We start from the raw sequence: 21185 nt of genomic DNA on the forward strand, positions 1-21185 counted from the left end.
AGCATACCGCACTAGTGGGTTTAGGATGATATCAAACTATACAATGTAATGGCTTAAAGTAGCTTCAAGGTAAAAACCGCTATTTGAACCCATTTATTCGTCTCCAAATCCAACGGGAAAATTGCGTGCTCTGTTGGGGACTATTGATGTGATATGAAATTCAAAAAATTAGCAAATCATGCTACATCCAAGAAAGTCGAGCGTCATGTACAGAAATAAAACTACGAGTTTGTAAAACAAACATGATATTTTATAAAATACCTGGGAATGACTTGGGAATGTGCAACGGTCTTCTGTAACCCATTTCATAACGAATAGGATAAACCACGAAAATGATCACAGGTGCTATAAACGTAGTGATGTGGATAAATCAAATCGAGTAATATGTAAGTTTGAAGTAATATCACAAGACTTTAGAGCATGGCTAGATCAACACCAAATGAGTTTCAAGATTCAGTGAATCTAAAGTAAACCTGAATGAGTTGTTTATGGTATGAATCCGATCGTTGAAAATCAAACACTTGATTCCAGGATGAATGTCCAATTGTATCTGTCCTGTGGTGTCTTGAAACTACCAATATACATTGATGTTTGGGAGTCTAAAAGTGATATATTTACCTGCAATGCCCAAGATAGTTGAGACAAACGCAGTGGGATAATGATAAAGATTGTGCTTGAGATACTGCAGACTAATTGCATATAACATATCATGACAATAAAAGTATACTGTTAATGAATGTTGAATAAATTGGCCAAGAGCACTTGCTAACCGCTTGACAGATAGAATAAATCTACGGAATTCAAACCAGCACTGTACAATAGTACACAAAACGGTGTTTGTTTCTCCTTGTCTTGCACATTGAACAAAGCAACACTGACACCAAGCAAGAGTAGTTTGCTACACAACTCACCCAGAAAGCATTGTTGGCAAATGTGATGCAAAATGCGAGATGAGCAAATCTGCATACACACCTAATCATGTGATCACACGTGATTAATACCTGCAGCACAATTGATTCAAATATTCTTAATCTGTCCAACAACTTGTTAATCCAGCAATCCGCATACATTTCTGTAGTCATGCTCTCTTCTGATGCCATCCAGCCACGTATTCTTCGTTCTGGGTGCGTATAATTCTGTCGATTTTTATTTTTATCTTCATTAGATTAACCAAAATTGCATGTTTAAAGACCACTTACTATTCAAAAGGTTTCTCAAGTAAGATGGGCTCCAGCTACTTTGGAACGAATGGGTCGCTCGGTTTTTGCTACTGCTACGTTTGATTGCTCATCTCCCTGTATTTCAATGTGGTCATTCGATCCACTATCCAATTCAGACACAAATGATGCAATCGCTTCCGTTACATCCAATAGCAACGTATCTGTATCTACTAGCAATGAAGCAACAATCCATCAACTTTCATCTACTGATATTTCATCCAGATCTGGAATCACTGGTATCGAATTTACTCAAAATGGATCCATGTTGGTCACTTCAACCGAGGATGGATATCTGCATATATTCCGAATAGATAGTCGGGATGAATTCAAGCTAATCCCAATGTCTGAAACTCAAGCACATACAAGACATGCAAGTTACTTGGCTGGATGCACTGCTTTGGATATATCTCGTTCTGGTGGTGATCATTGTCAGATTGCATCTGTTGGATCCGATGGACAGGTTGTATTCAGCACAATCGATGGTCGTATTCAGCATACAATTGCTAAAGTGGATAGTCAGACATTGACTAATGTACAATGGCGAACACCATTTCAAGTGGTATGTTTTGGGCATAATTTTATCTGTCATGCACTAGTGTTGTTTTTGTAATGTTGGTCTGAATCTGACATTCACATTTTAGGTAACGACAAGTTTGTCTGGGCGTATTTGTTTGATAGATCAGCGAGCAGATAAACCTGCATTGGTGTTTGCAGAGTAGGTTATGCAATGTTTTTGCTTTAATCAAAAAATCTAGTTTTTGACTGATTATCTGACTTTATACTCGAATACAGTCACGGAGCTGTATTACAATCGCACCATAGTTTGGCTGTTCATCCAACTCAATCTGAAATGCTTGTAACCGGTACTGAAAGTGGAATTGTACAACTGTGGGACTTGCGAAATGTTTCATCACCAGAATCTTCAGATACCAAAAACCACAAATCGATTGGTAATTACATACTTGGCGAGATTGTCGTGTTTAATATTTAATTGCAACTAATACTCCATCACTCTAGTATGGGATCTTCAAATTTCAAGTAATGATATAGGCAAAGTTTGGAGCTGTTCAGAGGACGGATCGATCTGGTAAGATTGATCCAATATCCCTTTCTATTGACTCTTAAGCTTCTACATTAGATATACTGGAATGTCAGTATTTTAATTGAATTTTGATATTTTTAGTGCATGGACAAGTATGGCTAGTAGAGATCTTGCTCAAAAAGGGATTGGTCATACTGGTTTTGCCATTGGATTTTCAGGAGAAGAATCGGTAAAATATCGATCCAACACCATTCGATTGGGATTGAATTCACTGTCAGTGCACAGTCAAACAGGAGCAATTGTTTCAGCAGGAGATGCAGGAAATATTGTTTACTGGTCACCTTGATACTCTTGTATGCTGTGTTCGATTTACAACCATTTTTACGTAAAACGGGATACCATTCATCTTGCAGTGACTGCGTCTGAAATCAACAATAAATATTCGTTGTTTTTCTATTGAACATTAATATAATCTTGATTCTTTGAAATACAATATCATGTACAATCAATCGATAGTTTTGAATCAAAATTGTTTTTTTTGATAAAGTCATACATTGTAGAATCATCAGATTTATTTGAAATCAGATAATGTGTTCAACTCATATTTGTTGTACAGTAAATACTCGAATACATTTACGCTTTAATTCAAGAATTCAATTCTACATGACAATTATTAGAAAAAGAATCAAAAACCACAATATTGTTCAATCATGAGATTGACTGTTCATGTATTGACATTTTGTATTCCCTCTGACGTGAATATGGCGGCGGTGAATAGTTTCAATAAAAATACTGTCATTAGCTGTGACGAAAGCCGTGAAAATCACATTTATTGAAATTCAATCTGCCGCTATTCAGTAACAGTGGTGGTGTTGGTCGATTCAGTGCCAGCAGCAGATCCATGCTTCTTGGAATCTGTGTCCATTCCCATCTTAAAGTGTGGTGCACACTTGAACTCGCATATGACCGTCTGTTGAGGATCCCACACTCGATCCCTTGTATAGACATCATTTGCAACAACAGCATGCGCAGTGGCCAAGTCTGGTACGTCTAGAATAAGCATAGATCCAGTCATCCGACCAGCACTTTCATGATGAGCTGTTTTTTCACTCATCAAAGCACCTCCAAGAACAATAATGCCTCGTTCAGCCTGTTCGTGAGCATCTGCTAGATGTTTGGGTCTGGCAGCAAGACGGCGGGAATAGGCTTCTTTGTCAACACAGTCTTTCACATAGACTAAATAGTGAAGGGGTTTTTTATTGACAGTACTGACAAGAGACTTGCGTACAAGGGTAGTGAATAGCATGATCTTGAGTCAGATTCAATCTGTTCATCTGCAAAAAGCTAAATTACAAATGAGCGATTTCGATCACAATCTTGGCCAAAACGGTTTATTCGAATCTTGCAATCAATGCATTGCAACCAATTTGCATAAAACATTGTCAAGTTATTTTAATAAATTTGTTCTCGCATGGTTTGGGTTTCATGCCTGATCGCACTGCAACAAGACCCGGTGGAATAGGAATTCCCAGCATTTCATGCAACGTCTGGCATACCTCGTACGCTTTGGATCCCTGTACAATCATCTCTGGCGCAATTGGTGTTCCATTTACTAGTATATTGAATTATAAATTCAATATAAATTTCACTCTAATTCAATAAAATCGTGATAAAAGTGAATATTACCTGATACACTTGCAGAACACTTTAATCGTAACTCGTGAGCAATGTCTTGCAATTTATCAGTGTAATGCTGAAGGTTCAAAACGCAAGTTAATGATTTAGATTTACTGCGTTTTTCAATTGAAATTTGAATCATTGGAAATACTCCTTTTCTGATATCCAAACAGTAGCATTGCCATTTTGTGGGTTAGCCAATCTCTTATCAAAATAATAGATTATGAATCCACAAGACTTACTTGACAGGTTGAAGTACATCACCAATTTTGAGTTGATAGAATTTGTTTAGTTTGGAAATAATACGCTCCTGTATGATATCTCTCCGGATACGATCATTGGCAATAGCTGCATCTTCATTCTTGGTTCGAACCGCATCATATAGTAAAATATCAAATTTGATGTATCGCTTATCATTTACATCAACAAGGTTATTTTCTACCGCATAGGCGTCAATTGCCTGACGAATATCATGTGCTGTCATGTACTTGGGCAGTGGGTGACTGGCTCAAAAGATTACTTTTAGTTATTGTACAATAAAGTATGATAATATACAACAGATTTTAAAAACTCACATTTTGTTCACCTCTTGAAACAAATCAATAATACTACTGCCTTTAGGTGGCATGTATAGATTGGTAAAACTAAGTTTACCACCTGCTTGTTTGCTACTGTGGGATACTGTACTTGTTTCAGACTCGCTCTTTTTTAGCTGGGAAGTCTCATTTGTGCACCTTCCATTTCCCGCCAACTTACAAGGCACTTCAAATCCTTCAAATCTATATTTACAATTTCACAAATAGTAAATACAACCAGCTGCTGCTATAGTTTACTCAAAAGTCTTACAATGAATGAGAAAAGTTGATGAATGTAATGCGAATCTCTCCTGCTTGCTCTTTAGTTTTGATCATCCCTTCCTTTTCAATCGTCTTGTAATACTTGGACAACTAGAAACAAAAACCGCGTATAACATCATATTCAGGAACACAGTCGTATACAAGTAATTCGATTACATATCCCAACCTTTTTAAACGATGTTTTTTTGATATCCAAAGTGGTTCCCCATTCACGACTAGGGAGAACATAGTTGGAGTAAAATGTACTGCCAGAGATGGGCAACAGATGTGGGGTTTTTTTGGCATGTTGAATAGCAGCAGTCATAAACGCAGTTTGCATTAACCGATCATTTTCTAAATCAAACATATGGTTAATATACTATACATTCATTAAAAATGTATACCACATATTGCAATACAACCTTTTATGCATTCGGCTACTTGTACAGGTTCAACGAGAGATTCGTTGTTTTCAGATGTGGGCTGTTCTAGATTCTCTTTAGCTACATGAGTGTTGGTGACCAAATCTGTTGAAAATTCCGAATCCACCAAGCTATATAGATCTGACTCGCTATCTCCACTCAAAAGTGTCCATCCGTCTAATTTATCCAAAGTGAGCTGTTGGACAGTATCGATTGCATCCGTGTTGGAGATGATGGATAGTGATTGCTCTGAAAGTGAATCTAAACTTTGAACTTTTTTGACCTGATCCGACACTATAGATTCAGTACACAATTGGTGTCAGTAATTTGAGTTTAAACAGAATCATTGAATTTTTAAAGCTCACTAGAAAGATTCAATTCTACAGGTGGATCTAGACTTCCTCCATATGCCCTACAAGACAATACATCAACTGTTAGCTTGCTATATAACTCTACACCCTTGTAATGAAGTACACTAAAGCTCACCAGAGTTCATCACCATAAGTATGGCAAGTATGCAGCGCTTTTCCTCGTACACTCTCTTTCTGGAATGCATCGTCCAGATCGTGACTTGAAATCAATGCGGTTCCAACAACTAATGGAGTTCTGAGTATGTTGCATTTGAATTGGTATCAGCTTATTGATCGAGTTGAATATTCAGACGATCGAGTTTTATGAAAATACACTTACAATGACCCATGGCCACATACACCCATGACTGTTCCTACATGAAATGGATGATTATCACCTGAATGAGAAATAACTCCAGGCATCATCAAATCTGTCATATATTCATTATTCATCTATAGTGAGTATAATGTAGTAATATAGGCTTGCAGAGATGAGGGCATCACTAGGAATGTACCTGCACCATTAAACAGACGATCCAGAACAGGCTTTGGAGTAAAGAAACAGCCAATCTGTACACCTCTCCATAGAGCATATACAGTTGGAAACAGGACTTCATCTAAACGGTTGCTGTTTAGACTGTCTACTGTATCAACAAACAGTATTGGTATGCTGTTGACTACATACAGCGTCACTGTTCTACCAGCATGAGTTACGATTCTAACAGCAGTGATTGGAGTGGATTTGTCTGTTCCAAATAGAACAGAAGCAATGTCTGTAGTATTACATGTTGCATATGGACTGAACTGTTCTACAACTCTGGATCGTAACTTCCTGATATCGGATGACCGTAAAAGTGTCTGAGACTTGATAGTAAATGGCTTCTTGAACATACTAGTTAATATCCAGTAATTGATGTTCTAGTAATTCCTATCTTATTGCACTTTGAATGTCAGCTTCTGTGAATTTGCAAGTTGCTTATCGCTTACACATGACCAATGAATCTGTCATTTCTATTGCATTCCAGTCATATTCACAACATGAAATTGCTGTCATTCTCCAAAATAATCCTTGCTTTGATATTCGCTATTTTCATAAAGATTGTCATTCTTGGTGTCTGGAATGACTCGACACTTTATTAACTCGACTCGTTTTATACACGCTCCAAGAATCAATCATATAACACTCCAATTCGTACAATGTGTGTTGAATAGTTGGTAAACTATGTCCAACTCATTACTTTATGGAACGAAATCTTGTCTGGAATAATATGCGTGTTTGGAAATGTTACATGTCGTCGTTTAAACACACAAACCATGATTTTGCTTTTATTTGCAGTCACACATTGTACGATCAACAGACTCGTTCATTGAAATCCAGATAGTGTCAATCTGTCTGTCACTTAAAAGTGTTGATTTTCATAGCAATATATTATGCAAAGCTTTGCATAAAAGTAGAAATTCACAAGACATGTTTAGATGCTAAAACTACCAGACTTTCTAAACAATAATGTCCAGTAAATTGGTATCAGTTGCTTGACGAGATTAACTGTTTATCATGTGTTTTGACACTTATTTAGCGTTCCATTTTATGTGAATGCAGCTGATTCTATTCATACAAAACTCATACTACTAGTTTATTGTTTAATCAAGTTTTTGACAGTCTTGTTGAATAGAACTAAAAGTACGATGAAACTCGCACGTATATATGGCATTCACCTTCAAATGTGCTCGGCAACATGATTTGCACATTGATTCAATACACTTTACTGATCCAGTATTAGGGCATGATATACATATATTTCCTCGCTTGGTTCGTTTAGCCATATTTCCATCAGCATCATTTGAGTTTAGATCTATGCTTGTCGTAGTACTTTGGTCTGATTCGAGACGCTTGACCCCTTTGCTAATATTTCCATCTTCTACTACTGATCCATGTGTGGCTATAGATCCCATTTGTTTCTTTTGAAGCTGGGCATTCTCACGTTGTTCACGCTGTCGATTCAACGCATGCGATGCATCTGGACGAATAAATGGCTGCAAAAGCCAATAAGGTACTTTTTTAAACCCTCCATGAGTCGCTGCTTCTATTACCGAAATGCCATCCATCGATTCTTTGTCAACCTATATTTATAGAATAAAACGTCAGCTATTTAATCAAGACAAAAAGAAACTCATCCAAGGTGCAGTATTTGACAATGCACCTTGACAAGACTCTTTAATTGGTTTAAAAATGCCTCGAGTTTTTCAAATGTGTGCGCTTCACCAAGCGTTTTTCTGAGATCTGGAAATTTAGATAGGCTATATCATTGATTACAAAATAAATCATCAGATACAAGCCAAACAATACTATTCCAATATCACTGCAATTAGCTGCAAACACAAAGTTACCACATATGCAGCATCTTGAATAGATGTGGCTTGGCACTTCCAACATCAGAACTTCCTGGATATTCTTTGCATATGTTTAAATACTGAATAGATATAACCATATAATGTTAGTACCATGGGCTGAATCTGCATAATGCATTCAAATACCTCTTGTGCAACATCACATGCGTCAAGATGTTTTCCTGAAAAAATTGCCGGATTGTACAAGTTTCCCTCTAATCACCAATTAAAATCGTTTTAGTCATGTAGTGTTTGATATATCCAAACATGAAATAGACCCACCTGCGGTCATAACACCATCAACACCGGTTTCTTTTATGCATCGTTCAACATCATCATGATACAGTATGTTTCCATTTGCAAACACTGGAATCGACAAGGCCTCTCTAGTTTAGAATCGACGTGTAAATGATCCACATTGAGTATATCTACAAAATCGAATACCAATTGACAAAACAAGACTCACTTGACTTGTCTAATCTGGTCCCAATCCGCCAAGCCAGTCAATTGTCCTTTTTGCTCTCTAAGCCTTCCATGTACTGTCAAAAGCTTCAATAATGTGTCAACCTTGGTCTAAATCCTGCCAATATATTTAATTGGGATGACCTGAACTAACCTGACATCCAGCATTTTGCAACATCAGTGCATACTCGATCGTTTTTTTCACATCTGGAAATATACGAATCTTGCAAGTAATTGGTACACTAATGTGCTCATGAACAGCTTTAACTAAACATTCAACCCTCATAGTTTAGTCAATGTAAGTTAAAATCCAATCATAACCAACAATAAATCCATATCATTACCCATAGATGCAATTAAATCCCATTCGTCTTGAAGAAACGATCCGTAGTGACCTTTTTTGGCTATGCCTTGTGGACACCCAAGATTAAGATCAATTGCATCGCACTGAGCTTCAACAAGTTTGGCTGCAGATAACAGCGTTTCAGGGTCATTGGCACAAAACTAATAAGATATACTAAAAATTGAGTGATTCTAAATACCCAATAGTACACATTGTTGTAGATGATATGCATGGTGTCTAGTATACCTGAACAATTAATGGCCGATCGAATTCACCAGTTGAAAACACTTGCTTGCGGTATTTATGATGCTCTGAAAAAAGTTTTGCATGAAACATGGGTGTATAGCACAACTGTGCACCATACCTTCTAGAAAGTATTCGCCAAGCCTAAATTGATTCCATAGAAATGTCAAATTGGAGCAGGCAAGTGATGAATCAGCTATATCAACATACATATTCTGACTGGTCAACCATGGGTGCAACCACATATTTGGAACTGCCAAGTCCTTTGTGATAGAAATCAAATCCCTCGAGTTTATTTGATGGCTTAGTCATGGTCATTATGGCCGAATGGACCGTTTGGCGATAATACCGTCACGACTGTTTTTGGATTAGAAAACTATTTTTACAATTATTTTCACGTTTAAATTCGAGGTTGAAATTGAACACAATCCACATGATTTAGACAAAATGCATGCACAATACGAGCAGATGGTTTGCTTTTTAGTATAGTCAAGATATCGAATTGACTGTAAATGATGGGTATTGATACTGGTATTGGTCGCTATACACAATCACGTGCCATGGCAGTTTCATCTTTTATTGAAAACGTGACACTACTTTCTTGGCTATAGTTGATTTTGATGCTCATATGGCTGTTTCAAATAATGTCAGTTGAAAATGAAAACATTGAGCTGGTTTTTTGATTGACATGTAAGAATGTTTATTTTCGAAATAAAACAATATAGGACTGATCAACGGCGTGTTTCCAACTTGAACAATGGTGTATTGACATGTGTCGTGCTAGACAATGCACTCCTCTGTTGAATAACGCTGGCAACTATAAAACGGTCAAGATTCGACATCATCAATAAAGATGGCAGCGCGGCTGTGAAAGCAGAAAGCCGATTGGATGAATCGAGAGATGAACAGCTTCAACTCATCCTACTACCGCCCAAAAGATTGTGCTCCAGAAGTGTAACCGCAAGCCATCTCAATGCTGATGTTTGTCGAGGCTCTCATTTATCTCCATTATCATAACCTTTTTATCATTAGCCGTAAAATCCGACTAGCCTGGATCGCAAGTTTAAAATATTTAATAGAACCAGATAATTTTTTGGTGTGGAATCAGTCAAATTACACCCTAAAATTGGTAATCATATCAATCCTACAAACTGTTTATACAGGAAATTGATATCAACATACGATTTGATTTTTGGAAAATGCATTGGCGATGGTACATCTTTGATTAGGATGATCATGATAGAGAATGGATTGCAAGAAACTGCAGGCAGCCTAGTCATTCCATCAACAAGGATTCAGTAGCATTGTATGATTCTCATGATTGCTGTCAGGGTCATCTATGTGATAAAAATAGACTTGGCTGCTGTTGCGTATTTGACTGATTATATAATGGTATATAGTCAATTGTATGGTCGAAACCAGAGCCAATTGTGTAAAATACTGATAACGATTCATTGATATTTTGTCGACCAACAAGCCAAATATGCTTGTACGGGACATACATATGGCCACTGACTTTCCAGTGTACATCTGAAAAGGTTGAATATTTTAAAATAGCTTATTGCTTTGAAATTGACAGATTTTTGATTTGTCAAGCAGATCCATGTGGCAGTAAATTCAAAGTATACAAGTGCAGCTATATCCAATATTTAGTTTATTTGTGCATTATACTATCTAATATCGGCGGTATACAAAATGCAAGGCTATGAAACAGCCATGATTTATTTGGATAGTTGAAAATGTCTAGATAACAATTCAAATCCTGAATTATCAAGTATAGCACAACGTCCAATTTACTAATTGAGTTTTTCTACTAGCATTAAAAGCTAAATGAATGCTTTTGATGATCGTAGCAATGCTGTATATTGCAAGTGGCTGCATCAACGAAAATCAAAATACACCCTTTGTGTCACTGAGTGGTGGGTGAGAGTGGTGGATATTAATTTACAGCAGATGCCATATGAAGTGGCAACTTTTTCAAACTGCATTAATTATTCCTTTGATTGTCAAGTTTTCCAAACAGATAATCCATATGCATTTACGCCGCAGTAAGTATATTGCTGTGTATGAACAATTGTATTGTTGGCTCAAGTGGCTCATCCAGTATCTTTATCAGCCATTCAACTTTATCTCAAAGCCATTCTCAGTTTTATGTTGCGATAAGACTATATTGGTGGTGGCTATGGTCTAAACACGTATGTTTCAGCCAATGCTTTTGGCAGTATTCTTGCGTTTGTATAGGCTAAATGATCTCCAGTGCCACATGAAGATATCATTTAAACAAGGCCGTAAGTAAACAATTTCATCATCATCACAGTTTCGACAGCAAAACGTCCTGTTGGTAAGATACAGATTGCCACCAAACTCTATTTAAATAGCTCATATATCCCACCCCTATACCTTTTTATTGCGTTCCCATCTACCCATATCATCTCAGTATACTACATCTCACATACACTCTAGTATATACTCATACACGCCTTTAAACTTGGGTTTGAACCTAATCTTGGCTTATTAACCCTTACTCTTTCTTTTATAGCATATTGAATAATTGTTATTATCAGATATAGAGCAACATGAGGTTTACTGTTGCGTACATCGTACTTTCACTGGCTGCTTCGGCGGCCGCTCTTCCCAGTCAATCCAACTTTGGATCGGATCCTTTTAGTAACTTTGGTTTCAGTCTTGACTCTGGATACCCCACCGGACCACCTTCCGGACCCCCTCCTAACATACCGGGCTTCCCAGGTGTACCTGTTCCAAATGTATCTGTCAGTACCCCATGTGATACTGCAACTCAGAATCCAAAACCAGTCCCAACTGTACCTGTCGTTAGTACCCCATGTAACACTGCAACTGCAACTCAGAATCCAAAACCAGTCCCAACTGTACCTGTCGTTAGTACCCCATGTAATACTGCAACTGCAACTCAAAGTCCGAAACCAATTCCAAGTGCATCGATTGGATATGAAATACCGCCACCACTTTCGACCCAGAGCCCAAAACCGATTCCGAGCCCATCGATTGGATATGGAACTCCACCCCCTCCTGCGACCCAGAGCCCAAAACCAATCCCGAGCCCATCGATTGGATATGGAACTCCACCCCCTCCTGCGACTCAAAGCCCAAAACCAATCCCGAGTCCGACTCCACCAATTGGGTATGGAACACCTCCTCCACCCCAAAACCCGAAACCGGTCCCGAGCTCACCAATTGTACCTCCAAGCTCACCTCCACAGTATCCAGCAGGTCCTATTGTTCCACCTCCAAAATCACCTCCACAGTATCCAGCAGGTCCTATTGTTCCACCTCCAAGTTCACCTCCACAGTATCCAGCAGGTCCTGTTGGTCCACCTCCAAGCTCACCTCCACCAGGTGGCGACTTCCCTAAAGGAAACGCAGGCCCACCAACACCTGCTGTACCTCCCGAAGATGATTGTGAGGAATACGAAGTTGAAGATGATTGCGAGGATAGTCCCCCACCTAAAGGAAACGTGAGCCCACCTCCCCCTGGTGTACCTCCACCTGTTGGAACACCACCTGTTGGACCACCACCTGTTGGACCACCACCTGGCGGAAACATTCCACTTCCAACCGTAGTTGGTAACCCTCCAGGCCAAACTCCTGATAGTGGTTTATATGGTCCACCATATGAGACTCCAGGGTCTAATATAGTCACACCAGCTGGAACCCCAACACCAACACCAGGCGGTCAAAATCCTGATAGCATTGGTCTACCGCCCTCCTCGCCTGCAAGTCCTCCTTCCGATAAACCTGTACTCTCCTCCGCTGTCTCTCACGCATCTTCATTTGCTGCTGTTATCTTTGCTGCCGCTGTCTTTTTCCTTTAAATAAAGCCAACAAAATATTTGGCAGACAACTTTGAAAACCAATAAACTTGTCACATTCTGAAACACTTGCAGTTATTAAAAATGGTAAAAATGGGATCGTCGGCAACCATCATCATTGGTGTTTGTGACGGTACTCTTGCAAACTCCATTCAACCACACTTGTGTGTGGTCAAGTTAGTTGCTTTTATGGCCCTGACCGCCAGATCCAGTGACATTTTAAAGTCTCGGGTTTATGTTGTGGTTGTGTATGAAGCCTTTCATTTTTCAGATGAGTGACTGGAGATCGATTGACATGCATTTATAATTACGATCTTGTGTGGAAATATGCTGGAAGATCACCTCAATGCGTCAAGCGCTTGTAGAAAACCAAATGGACCATCAAACTTCCAGCCAAGAGTTTAGTCGTTTATTGCAATGTGTATACACAATCAAAACCATACGATTGCTTACAGATATCCTCGGAAATGGCTTCTTTTCGCACAACTCGCACGGTCATGCTGCAGCATCTACAGTCAAACGTGTGTTTGATGAACTGACCAGATGATGGTGGCTTCTAACAATCTCTCATTTATTTATTTGATCTCTCCATCCTCATCCCTCTTATCACCAGTTGTACATGATTCAAATTCATAATATTTCTCAGTAATTTGACACCAATCATTTCAAAATGCAATCGTTTATTATACACCGACTCTTAGTATTCCGTTTTACGTGAATACAGTAACAAAACATGAAATTGAACTACAATATGATGAATTGAAGAACAAGAGCAGCAAGAGTAGTAGTAAATGTTGAAACACTTGAAATAAAGGCACTCGAGGCGATGATTTCATCTCTATTGCTATACTGTGGAGTTTTGGATAGCTTTTTACGATGCTTGTCTAATGGACTGTCAGTCTTTGTTGAAGGATCGGAGCTAGACGTTTTGGTCGAGCTCGAGCTTGAAGTTACTGAGGATTTATTACTGTATGGTATCATATGACCATCACTTTCAAAATCGTCGTCTAGCTCATCATCATCCTTTGAACTCTTACTATTGGATTTTGTACGCAAAGAATCGGTATCATCCAGATCATCATCCTTTGAACTCTTACTATTGGACTTTGTACGCAAAGAATCGGTATCATCCAGATCATCATCATCCTTTGATTTCTTACCATTGGACTTTGTACGCAAAGAATCGGTATCATCCAGCTCATCATCATCGTCTAAATCAGGTTTAGAATATTCACGAATCCCAGATTTTGGAAGACTTGGTTTTTTTGATGTACTGCCGAAATCAGGTTTAGGATGGCTATAAAGCTTAGGTTTTGAAAAACTTGGGCTTTTTGGTGTACTGTCAAAATCAGGTTTAGGATGGCTATAAAGCTTAGGTTTTGAAAAACTTGGGCTTTTTGGTGTACTGTCAAAATCAGGGTTAGGATGTTCAGCAATATCAGATTTTGACAAGTCTGGAGTTAACGAGTCACCATCAAAATTAGATTCAAAAGATGTTGAAGTGTTTTCTTGGTGCCCACTATGTGGTGTCGATGGGGGAGGACTATAAAATGATGGTTGATCAATGTTAGACCTGGGTGTGTTTGATGGTGGTGGGTTTTTGTTGCATGGAGTACCTGGCTTACCAGGACAAGGTGGTTGATCAATGTTAGACCTGGGTGTGTCTGGTGGTGGTGGGTTTTTGTTGCATGGAGTACCTGGCTTACCAGGACAAGGTGGTTGATCAATGTTAGACCTGGGTGTGTCTGGTGGTGGTGGGTTTTTGTTGCACGGAGTACCTGGCTTACCAGGACAAGGTGGTTGATCAATGTTAGACCTGGGTGTGTTTGGTGGTGGTGGGTTTTTGTTGCATGGAGTACCTGGCTTACCAGGACAAGGTGGTTGATCAATGTTGGATTTGGGCGTGTTTGGTGGTGGTGGGTTTTTGTTGCATGGAATACCTGGCTTACCAGGACAAGGTGGTTGATCAATGTTAGACCTGGGTGTGTTTGGTGGTGGTGGGTTTTTGTTGCATGGAGTACCTGGCTTACCAGGACAAGGTGGTTGATCAATGTTGGATTTGGGCGTGTTTGGTGGTGGTGGGTTTTTGTTGCATGGAATACCTGGATTACCAGGACAAGGTGGTTGATCAATGTTAGACCTGGGTGTGTTTGGTGGTGGTGGGTTTTTGTTGCATGGAATACCTGGCTTACCAGGACAAGGTGGTTGATCAATGTTAGACCTGGGTGTGTTTGGTGGTGGTGGGTTTTTGTTGCACGGAGTACCTGGCTTACCAGGACAAGGTGGTTGATCAATGTTAGACCTGGGTGTGTTTGGTGGTGGTGGGTTTTTGTTGCATGGAGTACCTGGCTTACCAGGACAAGGTGGTTGATCAATGTTAGACCTGGGTGTGTTTGGTGGTGGTGGGTTTTTGTTGCATGGAGTACCTGGCTTACCAGGACAAGGTGGACGACCAATGTTGGATTTGGGCGTGTTTGGTGGTGGTGGGTTTTTGTTGCATGGAATACCTGGATTACCAGAACAAGGTGATCGATTGGGATTAGGTATGGGATTATTGGCTGCATATGGATTATTTTGTCCATTTCCATCAGTATTAGACTGAACTTCATTGCCAGCTTGAAAAAACAATGCGTTGTTGAGACCAATAGCACCCGTCGAATGTTTTTTCTGGAGGGTATTTCTGGCAACTACCATAGTGGTAATGGTAGACAACATCACAGTGCTAGCGAGCTTCATTTTTATTCAAAGCAAGGACTGAGCAGCTTGAATCTGTATTTGAAATCAAGACTAGAAAACGCCTGGATAAACTGTATTGTAAACTGATGAATGATGATGTAATGTAAAGACAAACTGAAAGAATATAGCTCGACAATATATCAAAATGAGTTTCTGAAGTTGGAACAAGTTTTTTTATTAGTTTATATTGGATGTTTGTGGTAGAATGCGTGATCCCATGTAAAAGGTCTTAAAGGGCTGTTAGTACACGCCCTTGGCTACAACCATTCTGATTTATTCTGCACTGCTTTAGTCTAAAGTATAACAAAATTGTGTCCAGGTTTAGAGAAAATATATTATGCCCTATCAATTTTCTGACACAAACTTTGTGACATTGTTGATGGCTTTACCGCCCTTGTACTACACAGACTAGGCTTGCTTGTGATGCGACTACCAAAAGGTAGATTACTCCGCCCACGGTTAACAACAAAAGAAATGGATACGAAGTCGTAAAGAGAAGCTACCAGCAACCATCACCATTAACGTATATCATGTATTTGAAAAGTAGGCAAATTTCATTCAACCACACTTGTATGTGGCCAAGTTTTATTTTGTTGCTTCTGTGACTTCCACCACCAAATCACAGTGTCTTTTGGAGCTTGAGGGTTTGAGAGTACAGGTTTATATTGTGGGTTGTATGTAAAGCCTTGCCATCAAAAATAGGAGCTAGAGGGCTTTACATACAGTCCAGATTCGTGCATAACAGAATGTTGTAATCAGACGTACACGACACCCATCAGCATTTGAGCGCTGGTGATTTGCGGTTGTTGAAACAGTCTTTTAGACGAATAATAGGATGAGTTGTTTCTTGATACCATCTCTATCGATGGTATCAAAGTTTGATTGTTCTATGGTTGACGCTGTTCAACAGAATTCGACAGGCAATGCAGTATCCGTTGTGAATCATGGCAACATCATTGTTTAAGCCCTGACACCAGCTTCAATATTGTGCTCGTAACTTTAACAACAGATGCATTCCATGCTCTTTCTCTATCCACAAAGTGTCAAATGACTTGTCACAACCAATGACAATGTAAATGAAAATGGTTACATATATTTCAGCAAGTTAATTTTGCCATGTTTTGGAAATATTTAGATAACGTCAAGCAAGTTGCTGTTGTAGCATTTTAAAAACCAGAGTTTTTGATAAAACTGCACGATTGTTTTAGGCTAATGTAAACTACAAATGAAACGCTGAAGGATTATCAAAACAATACCACATGAATGATGTTTTGTATTGTTCCAAGAGAAACAGCAAGTCGCTCAGCAAATTAGCATGTCAACAAACCAGATTGTCGTCATGGCATATAAGCGTTCCATTTTGCGTGAATAAAGCGGTAAGATTTGCTGGCTCAACGCACATTTACAGTCATGTAGTCAAAAGCATGAGATATTTTATCCATGTTTTGTATATTCACTGCAGTTCAACAGTTTGTCTAGTCATATAAGGTGGACAAACTTGGTACTAATCACTCATCTAATTCAAAAGTATATTGGCACAATAGTTATTTATTATATTCTATTATTGAGGTTTCAAAATAAACCATGGAAGAATCAAATCTCAGAAATAATGATAAATAAATAAGTCAGAGAAAAGTAGTAAGCATAGTAATAAGATCCGACGCTAGGTATCCCAAGCTTTTTAGCATTTGAGGTGATTGGCCCATCAGGGTAAAAGGGTGTTTCCGTTGGAGTTGGTGGTGGCATTTCAATGGTAGAATCTGGTGGAATGGGTGGGCCATTCGGTGGTGTTGGGGGGATAAAACCCTTTGAGACATCTGGAGGAGGACCATCAAAACCACCTGGTGGTGGTGGTGGAATAAATCCCTTTGAGACATCTGGAGGAGGACCCATTGGTGGAGGTGACGACGGAGGAGGACCCATTGGTGGAGGTGACGACGGAGGAGGGCCCATTGGTGGAGGTGACGACGGAGGAGGACCCATTGGAGGTGGTGATGGAATATATGGCTCAGGAGGAGGTGATGATGGGGGAGGGGGAGGAGGAGGAGGTGATGATGGAGGAGGGGGTGGTGATGGAATATATGGCTCAGGAGGTGGTGATGATGGAGGAGGAGGTGGAGGAGGAGGTGACGATGGAATATATGGTTTAGGAGGTGATGGTGGAGGAGGAGGAGGTGGAATATATGGTTTAGGAGGTGATGGTGGAGGAAGAGGAGGTGATGTAGGAGGTGGTGGATCGTCAAAGCATGGAGTAGAATGTGGTTCATAAGGAACTGGAGGAGGAATAAAATGATTCGAGTCATCTGGAGGAGGAATGTCATAACCATTCATAGGAGGGTGAGGTGGTTTAGGAGGAATGTCATAATCATTCATAGGTGGTTTAGGTGGTGGCATAGGAGGTGATGTAGGAGGTGGTGGATCGTCCAGACATGGAGTAGAATGCGAATGAGGAGGGATTGGAGGAATAAAGTTATTCGAGTCATCTGGAGGAGGAATGTCATAGTCATTCATAGGTGGTGGATGAGGGTCATATGGGTCTAGAGGAGTTTCTGGAAAGTCTGGTACTTGAGGCACGAGTGGAGTGTCTGGTACTCGAGGCACACGTGGAGGAGGTTCAAACCCATACTGCGGAGGAGCAGGAGGGAGACCGGGAGGACCAGGAGGAGGGAGACCGGGAGGGCCAGGAGGAGGGAGGCCAGGAGGACCAGGAGGAACAAAGCCTTTTGAAGTGTCTGGTACTTGGGGCACGTTTGGAGGAACGTATCCATATGATGGAGGAGCAAAAGAGCCAGGAGGAACAAGGCCTTTTGAAGTATCTGGAAACGGAGGTCCAACTCCATATGTTCCTCGAATCTGTTTGTTGGGATCTCCTATAACAGTTTTATAGGTGGATGGACCAGCATAAATCAGCCCAGGAGTAAAAGACACGGACAAGACTACTAAAGTAAACTTTGTAGCTATCTGCATATCAGACTGAAACAATCAATAGAATAAATTGATATAAAAAGGTATGACGAGCTAGCGTATCTATTGAAGCTGAGATTAGATTAAGCCGCTCTAATAATTATCGGTGTGATGTGTTGTAACTATAAAGAAGGGGGGGTTGGTATGATTTATATAGCCCTGAAAGGGTGAGTATATGCATGAGTAAGGGATCACAGAACACTGAAGAGTGATGGACGTTTTTGGCACCTATACACCAACTTGTCTGTGTTGAGTAGTACAAGCGATAAATCATGCTTTATCTTGTGTTGAAGACCAACAACCGCTGTGTTTAGAGGTAGACTTTGAGTTTGTGTTGATTGTGTCGCGTTGGCTGTGAACGAAATACAGGTGAAATTGCAATTCACAGCTGTATTTGTGTGAAATGGAACACTGAATAAGTGTATCAAGGCACATGATAAACAGTCAGTCCCATATGATGGGTGTTGTACTTGGTGCAAGAAATAGAGGCAATTTGCAAGATAATACAAGTGTTGCATTACACGTGAATATGGTTGTAGTACAGCTACAAACACTAAACACAATCGCATATGGAAAGTGACAAAAGTCTAAAATGCCATGTATTTTAGCAGTATCTTGAAAATTACATATTGTATTTCCACAACAATCCATTGTGTTCAAACTTTTGTGTATCTGTAGTCAGATTTTTATATAAAATCAGATATGCTGCCGACTGTCATATGCATGTATGCCTTGTATTCTATTCATGTCCAAGTAGGAAATAGCCTCGATACAATATGCATTACAAAAGCTTACTTTTATTTGTTAGATTGCATTTCACCCATATCTGCATAGGTTGAATTATAGATTAAAAACACTTATGCGCGGACATGTGTAGTTTATTGTTTACAGATGAACTCGAGAATGCCAATTGCGTACATCTACAAGCACTCTAAAGCTAATATCATTTTGTTCATTGTGAACCATATATTCTAACCATGCAATTCTACCTACTACAGTCATACTTGTAAAATAGAGTACTTTTGTATCTCAATCACTGCTTCTTTTGCTTTGGAATATGCAATCGTTGAATCTCTGCTTATTGAATATTGACTTGAATAGACATTTACAATGCTTTAATGGACAAGGTCCATCATATGATGCACACAAACCATAGTTTTGAACTGAGATTGTCTTTATTTGACATACACATACGATCGTCAGGTTCATGTATTGTAATCCAGACATTGGATTCAATTGCTTTCAAGTTTTACAAACTCCTGTATCCTAACATCACATACGTTTGCATTCCAAAATTGCTCATTTCAGGAATGCGGCTGTTTCCATGCCAATCATCAGACGGCCAGTAAGTTTCGGACACAATATTTAGTAGATTTGGTAAGAATTGGCTGTTTATTGTATATTGGCATCCTCATTTAGCATCTCATTTACGTGAATATAACTGTAATATGACTGACCGTTACAATAAGATGACATTTTACAAACTGACAACACACGAGTGGTTGAATGAGTTTCATGTGAGTACCTTTCAAATACATGATATACACTGGCGGTGACTGACAATTTCTCATTCATCTCCACTCCCATCATTATTGTTGATAACTGTAAATACTGGATTACCATAATAAATAATTTAATTTAAGATTGATGGAAATTGATGCAGAGCACTATTCAGCAACAAAAACAAGGAGTGCAATAATAAAGATAATAATTAAAGCAGGGATATAGCTGCACTAACAGCTATGGCTGCATACAAAGCAACAAAGGCAGAGCATCTCAACGACTGTGATCCAGATAAGATGGGCATTTGGTTATCAGTGTAGCTGGGCATCATGGGTGGGAGACCGCCCATAGGAGGAGGACCGCCCATAGGTGTGGGAAATGGAGGCATACCGCCGTAGTCGTCAAACATTGGAGTTGGAACCATGGCGCCTTTAGATAGATCTGGCATGAATGGAGGAGGGCCGCCCATTGGAGGAGGTCCGCCCATCGGAGGAGGTCCCATTGGAGGAGGAGGTCCACCCATTGGAGGTGGTCCGCCCATAGGAGGAGGTCCCATTGGAGGAGGAGGTCCACCCATCGGAGGTGGTCCGCCCATTGGCATAGGAGGTCCGCTTATTGGCATAGGGTCAAGACCCATTGGAGGTCCACCCATTGGAGGATAGCCGCCCATCGGAGGAGGAGGTCCACCCATTGGAGGAGGTGGTCCACCCATTGGAGGAGGTGGTCCCATTGGAGGAGGAGGTCCGCCCATAGGAGGAGGTCCCATTGGAGGATCTTCGCAAGGTTCCAGACCATCCATGTATCCATGTGAGAGAGAAGGGGGAGGTCCCATAGGAGGAGGTCCCATTGGAGGAGGGCCCATTGGCATAGGAGGACCGCCGATCGGCATAGGATTAAGACCCATTGGGGGAGGACCACCTATTGGAGGATCATCACAAGGTTCCAGACCATTATTAATGTGTCCAAGTGAAAGTGAGGGGGGAGGACCACCTATTGGCATAGGAGGTGGTCCCATAGGAGGAGGTCCCATTGGTGGTGGGCCCATTGGGGGATGATCATCACAAGGCTCTGGGCCACCATGATATCCAAGTGAAGGGGGAGGACCCATTGGCATTGGAGGACCACCCATTGGCATAGGATCAATACCCATA

General features: G+C 40.1%; 9 protein-coding genes across 9 annotated transcripts; 2 read left to right on the plus strand and 7 right to left on the minus strand.

Annotated features, from left to right (window-relative positions):
* Window positions 1-93: 93 nt before the first annotated feature.
* Window positions 94-922, minus strand: BATDEDRAFT_91230 (uncharacterized protein; the record flags this gene model as incomplete). The annotated part of the gene is made up of 4 exons (XM_006681463.1): window positions 94-140; window positions 262-345; window positions 619-689; window positions 912-922. The coding sequence occupies 4 exons, from the start codon at window positions 920-922 to the stop codon at window positions 94-96; spliced, it is 213 nt and encodes a 70-aa protein (XP_006681526.1).
* A 136-nt stretch (window positions 923-1058) lies between these two features.
* On the plus strand, window positions 1059-2730 carry BATDEDRAFT_37327 (uncharacterized protein). The gene is made up of 6 exons (XM_006681405.1): window positions 1059-1124; window positions 1191-1779; window positions 1862-1935; window positions 2013-2170; window positions 2238-2307; window positions 2404-2730. The coding sequence occupies exons 1-6, from the start codon at window positions 1081-1083 to the stop codon at window positions 2606-2608; spliced, it is 1140 nt and encodes a 379-aa protein (XP_006681468.1). The 5' UTR covers window positions 1059-1080; the 3' UTR covers window positions 2609-2730.
* Window positions 2731-3112: 382 nt separating this feature from the next.
* Window positions 3113-3568, minus strand: BATDEDRAFT_91229 (uncharacterized protein; the record flags this gene model as incomplete). Its single annotated transcript, XM_006681464.1, has 1 exon — window positions 3113-3568. The coding sequence occupies one exon, from the start codon at window positions 3566-3568 to the stop codon at window positions 3113-3115; it is 456 nt and encodes a 151-aa protein (XP_006681527.1).
* A 136-nt stretch (window positions 3569-3704) lies between these two features.
* On the minus strand, window positions 3705-6438 carry BATDEDRAFT_91228 (uncharacterized protein; the record flags this gene model as incomplete). Its single annotated transcript, XM_006681465.1, has 11 exons — window positions 3705-3874; window positions 3949-4097; window positions 4182-4442; window positions 4515-4718; window positions 4786-4886; window positions 4963-5129; window positions 5180-5491; window positions 5563-5609; window positions 5684-5803; window positions 5888-5978; window positions 6063-6438. The coding sequence occupies 11 exons, from the start codon at window positions 6436-6438 to the stop codon at window positions 3705-3707; spliced, it is 1998 nt and encodes a 665-aa protein (XP_006681528.1).
* A 1493-nt stretch (window positions 6439-7931) lies between these two features.
* BATDEDRAFT_13578 (tRNA dihydrouridine synthase) lies at window positions 7932-9295 on the minus strand (the record flags this gene model as incomplete). Its single annotated transcript, XM_006681267.1, has 8 exons — window positions 7932-8018; window positions 8050-8150; window positions 8218-8321; window positions 8402-8484; window positions 8552-8664; window positions 8742-8901; window positions 8987-9127; window positions 9194-9295. The coding sequence occupies 8 exons, from the start codon at window positions 9293-9295 to the stop codon at window positions 7932-7934; spliced, it is 891 nt and encodes a 296-aa protein (XP_006681330.1).
* A 1518-nt stretch (window positions 9296-10813) lies between these two features.
* Window positions 10814-12834, plus strand: BATDEDRAFT_27090 (uncharacterized protein; the record flags this gene model as incomplete). Its single annotated transcript, XM_006681310.1, has 3 exons — window positions 10814-11031; window positions 11076-11178; window positions 11554-12834. The coding sequence occupies 3 exons, from the start codon at window positions 10814-10816 to the stop codon at window positions 12832-12834; spliced, it is 1602 nt and encodes a 533-aa protein (XP_006681373.1).
* A 741-nt stretch (window positions 12835-13575) lies between these two features.
* Window positions 13576-15567, minus strand: BATDEDRAFT_27091 (uncharacterized protein; the record flags this gene model as incomplete). Its single annotated transcript, XM_006681311.1, has 1 exon — window positions 13576-15567. The coding sequence occupies one exon, from the start codon at window positions 15565-15567 to the stop codon at window positions 13576-13578; it is 1992 nt and encodes a 663-aa protein (XP_006681374.1).
* A 1593-nt stretch (window positions 15568-17160) lies between these two features.
* On the minus strand, window positions 17161-18534 carry BATDEDRAFT_27092 (uncharacterized protein; the record flags this gene model as incomplete). The annotated part of the gene is made up of 1 exon (XM_006681312.1): window positions 17161-18534. One exon carries the CDS (start codon window positions 18532-18534, stop codon window positions 17161-17163), a length of 1374 nt encoding a protein of 457 aa, XP_006681375.1.
* Window positions 18535-20242: 1708 nt separating this feature from the next.
* BATDEDRAFT_91224 (uncharacterized protein) lies at window positions 20243-21184 on the minus strand (the record flags this gene model as incomplete). The annotated part of the gene is made up of 1 exon (XM_006681466.1): window positions 20243-21184. One exon carries the CDS (start codon window positions 21182-21184, stop codon window positions 20243-20245), a length of 942 nt encoding a protein of 313 aa, XP_006681529.1.
* Window position 21185: the final 1 nt, after the last annotated feature.

Source organism: Batrachochytrium dendrobatidis (genome assembly GCF_000203795.2).
Source record: "Batrachochytrium dendrobatidis JAM81 unplaced genomic scaffold BATDEscaffold_12, whole genome shotgun sequence".
Taxonomy (NCBI): Eukaryota; Fungi; Chytridiomycota; class Chytridiomycetes; order Rhizophydiales; genus Batrachochytrium; species Batrachochytrium dendrobatidis.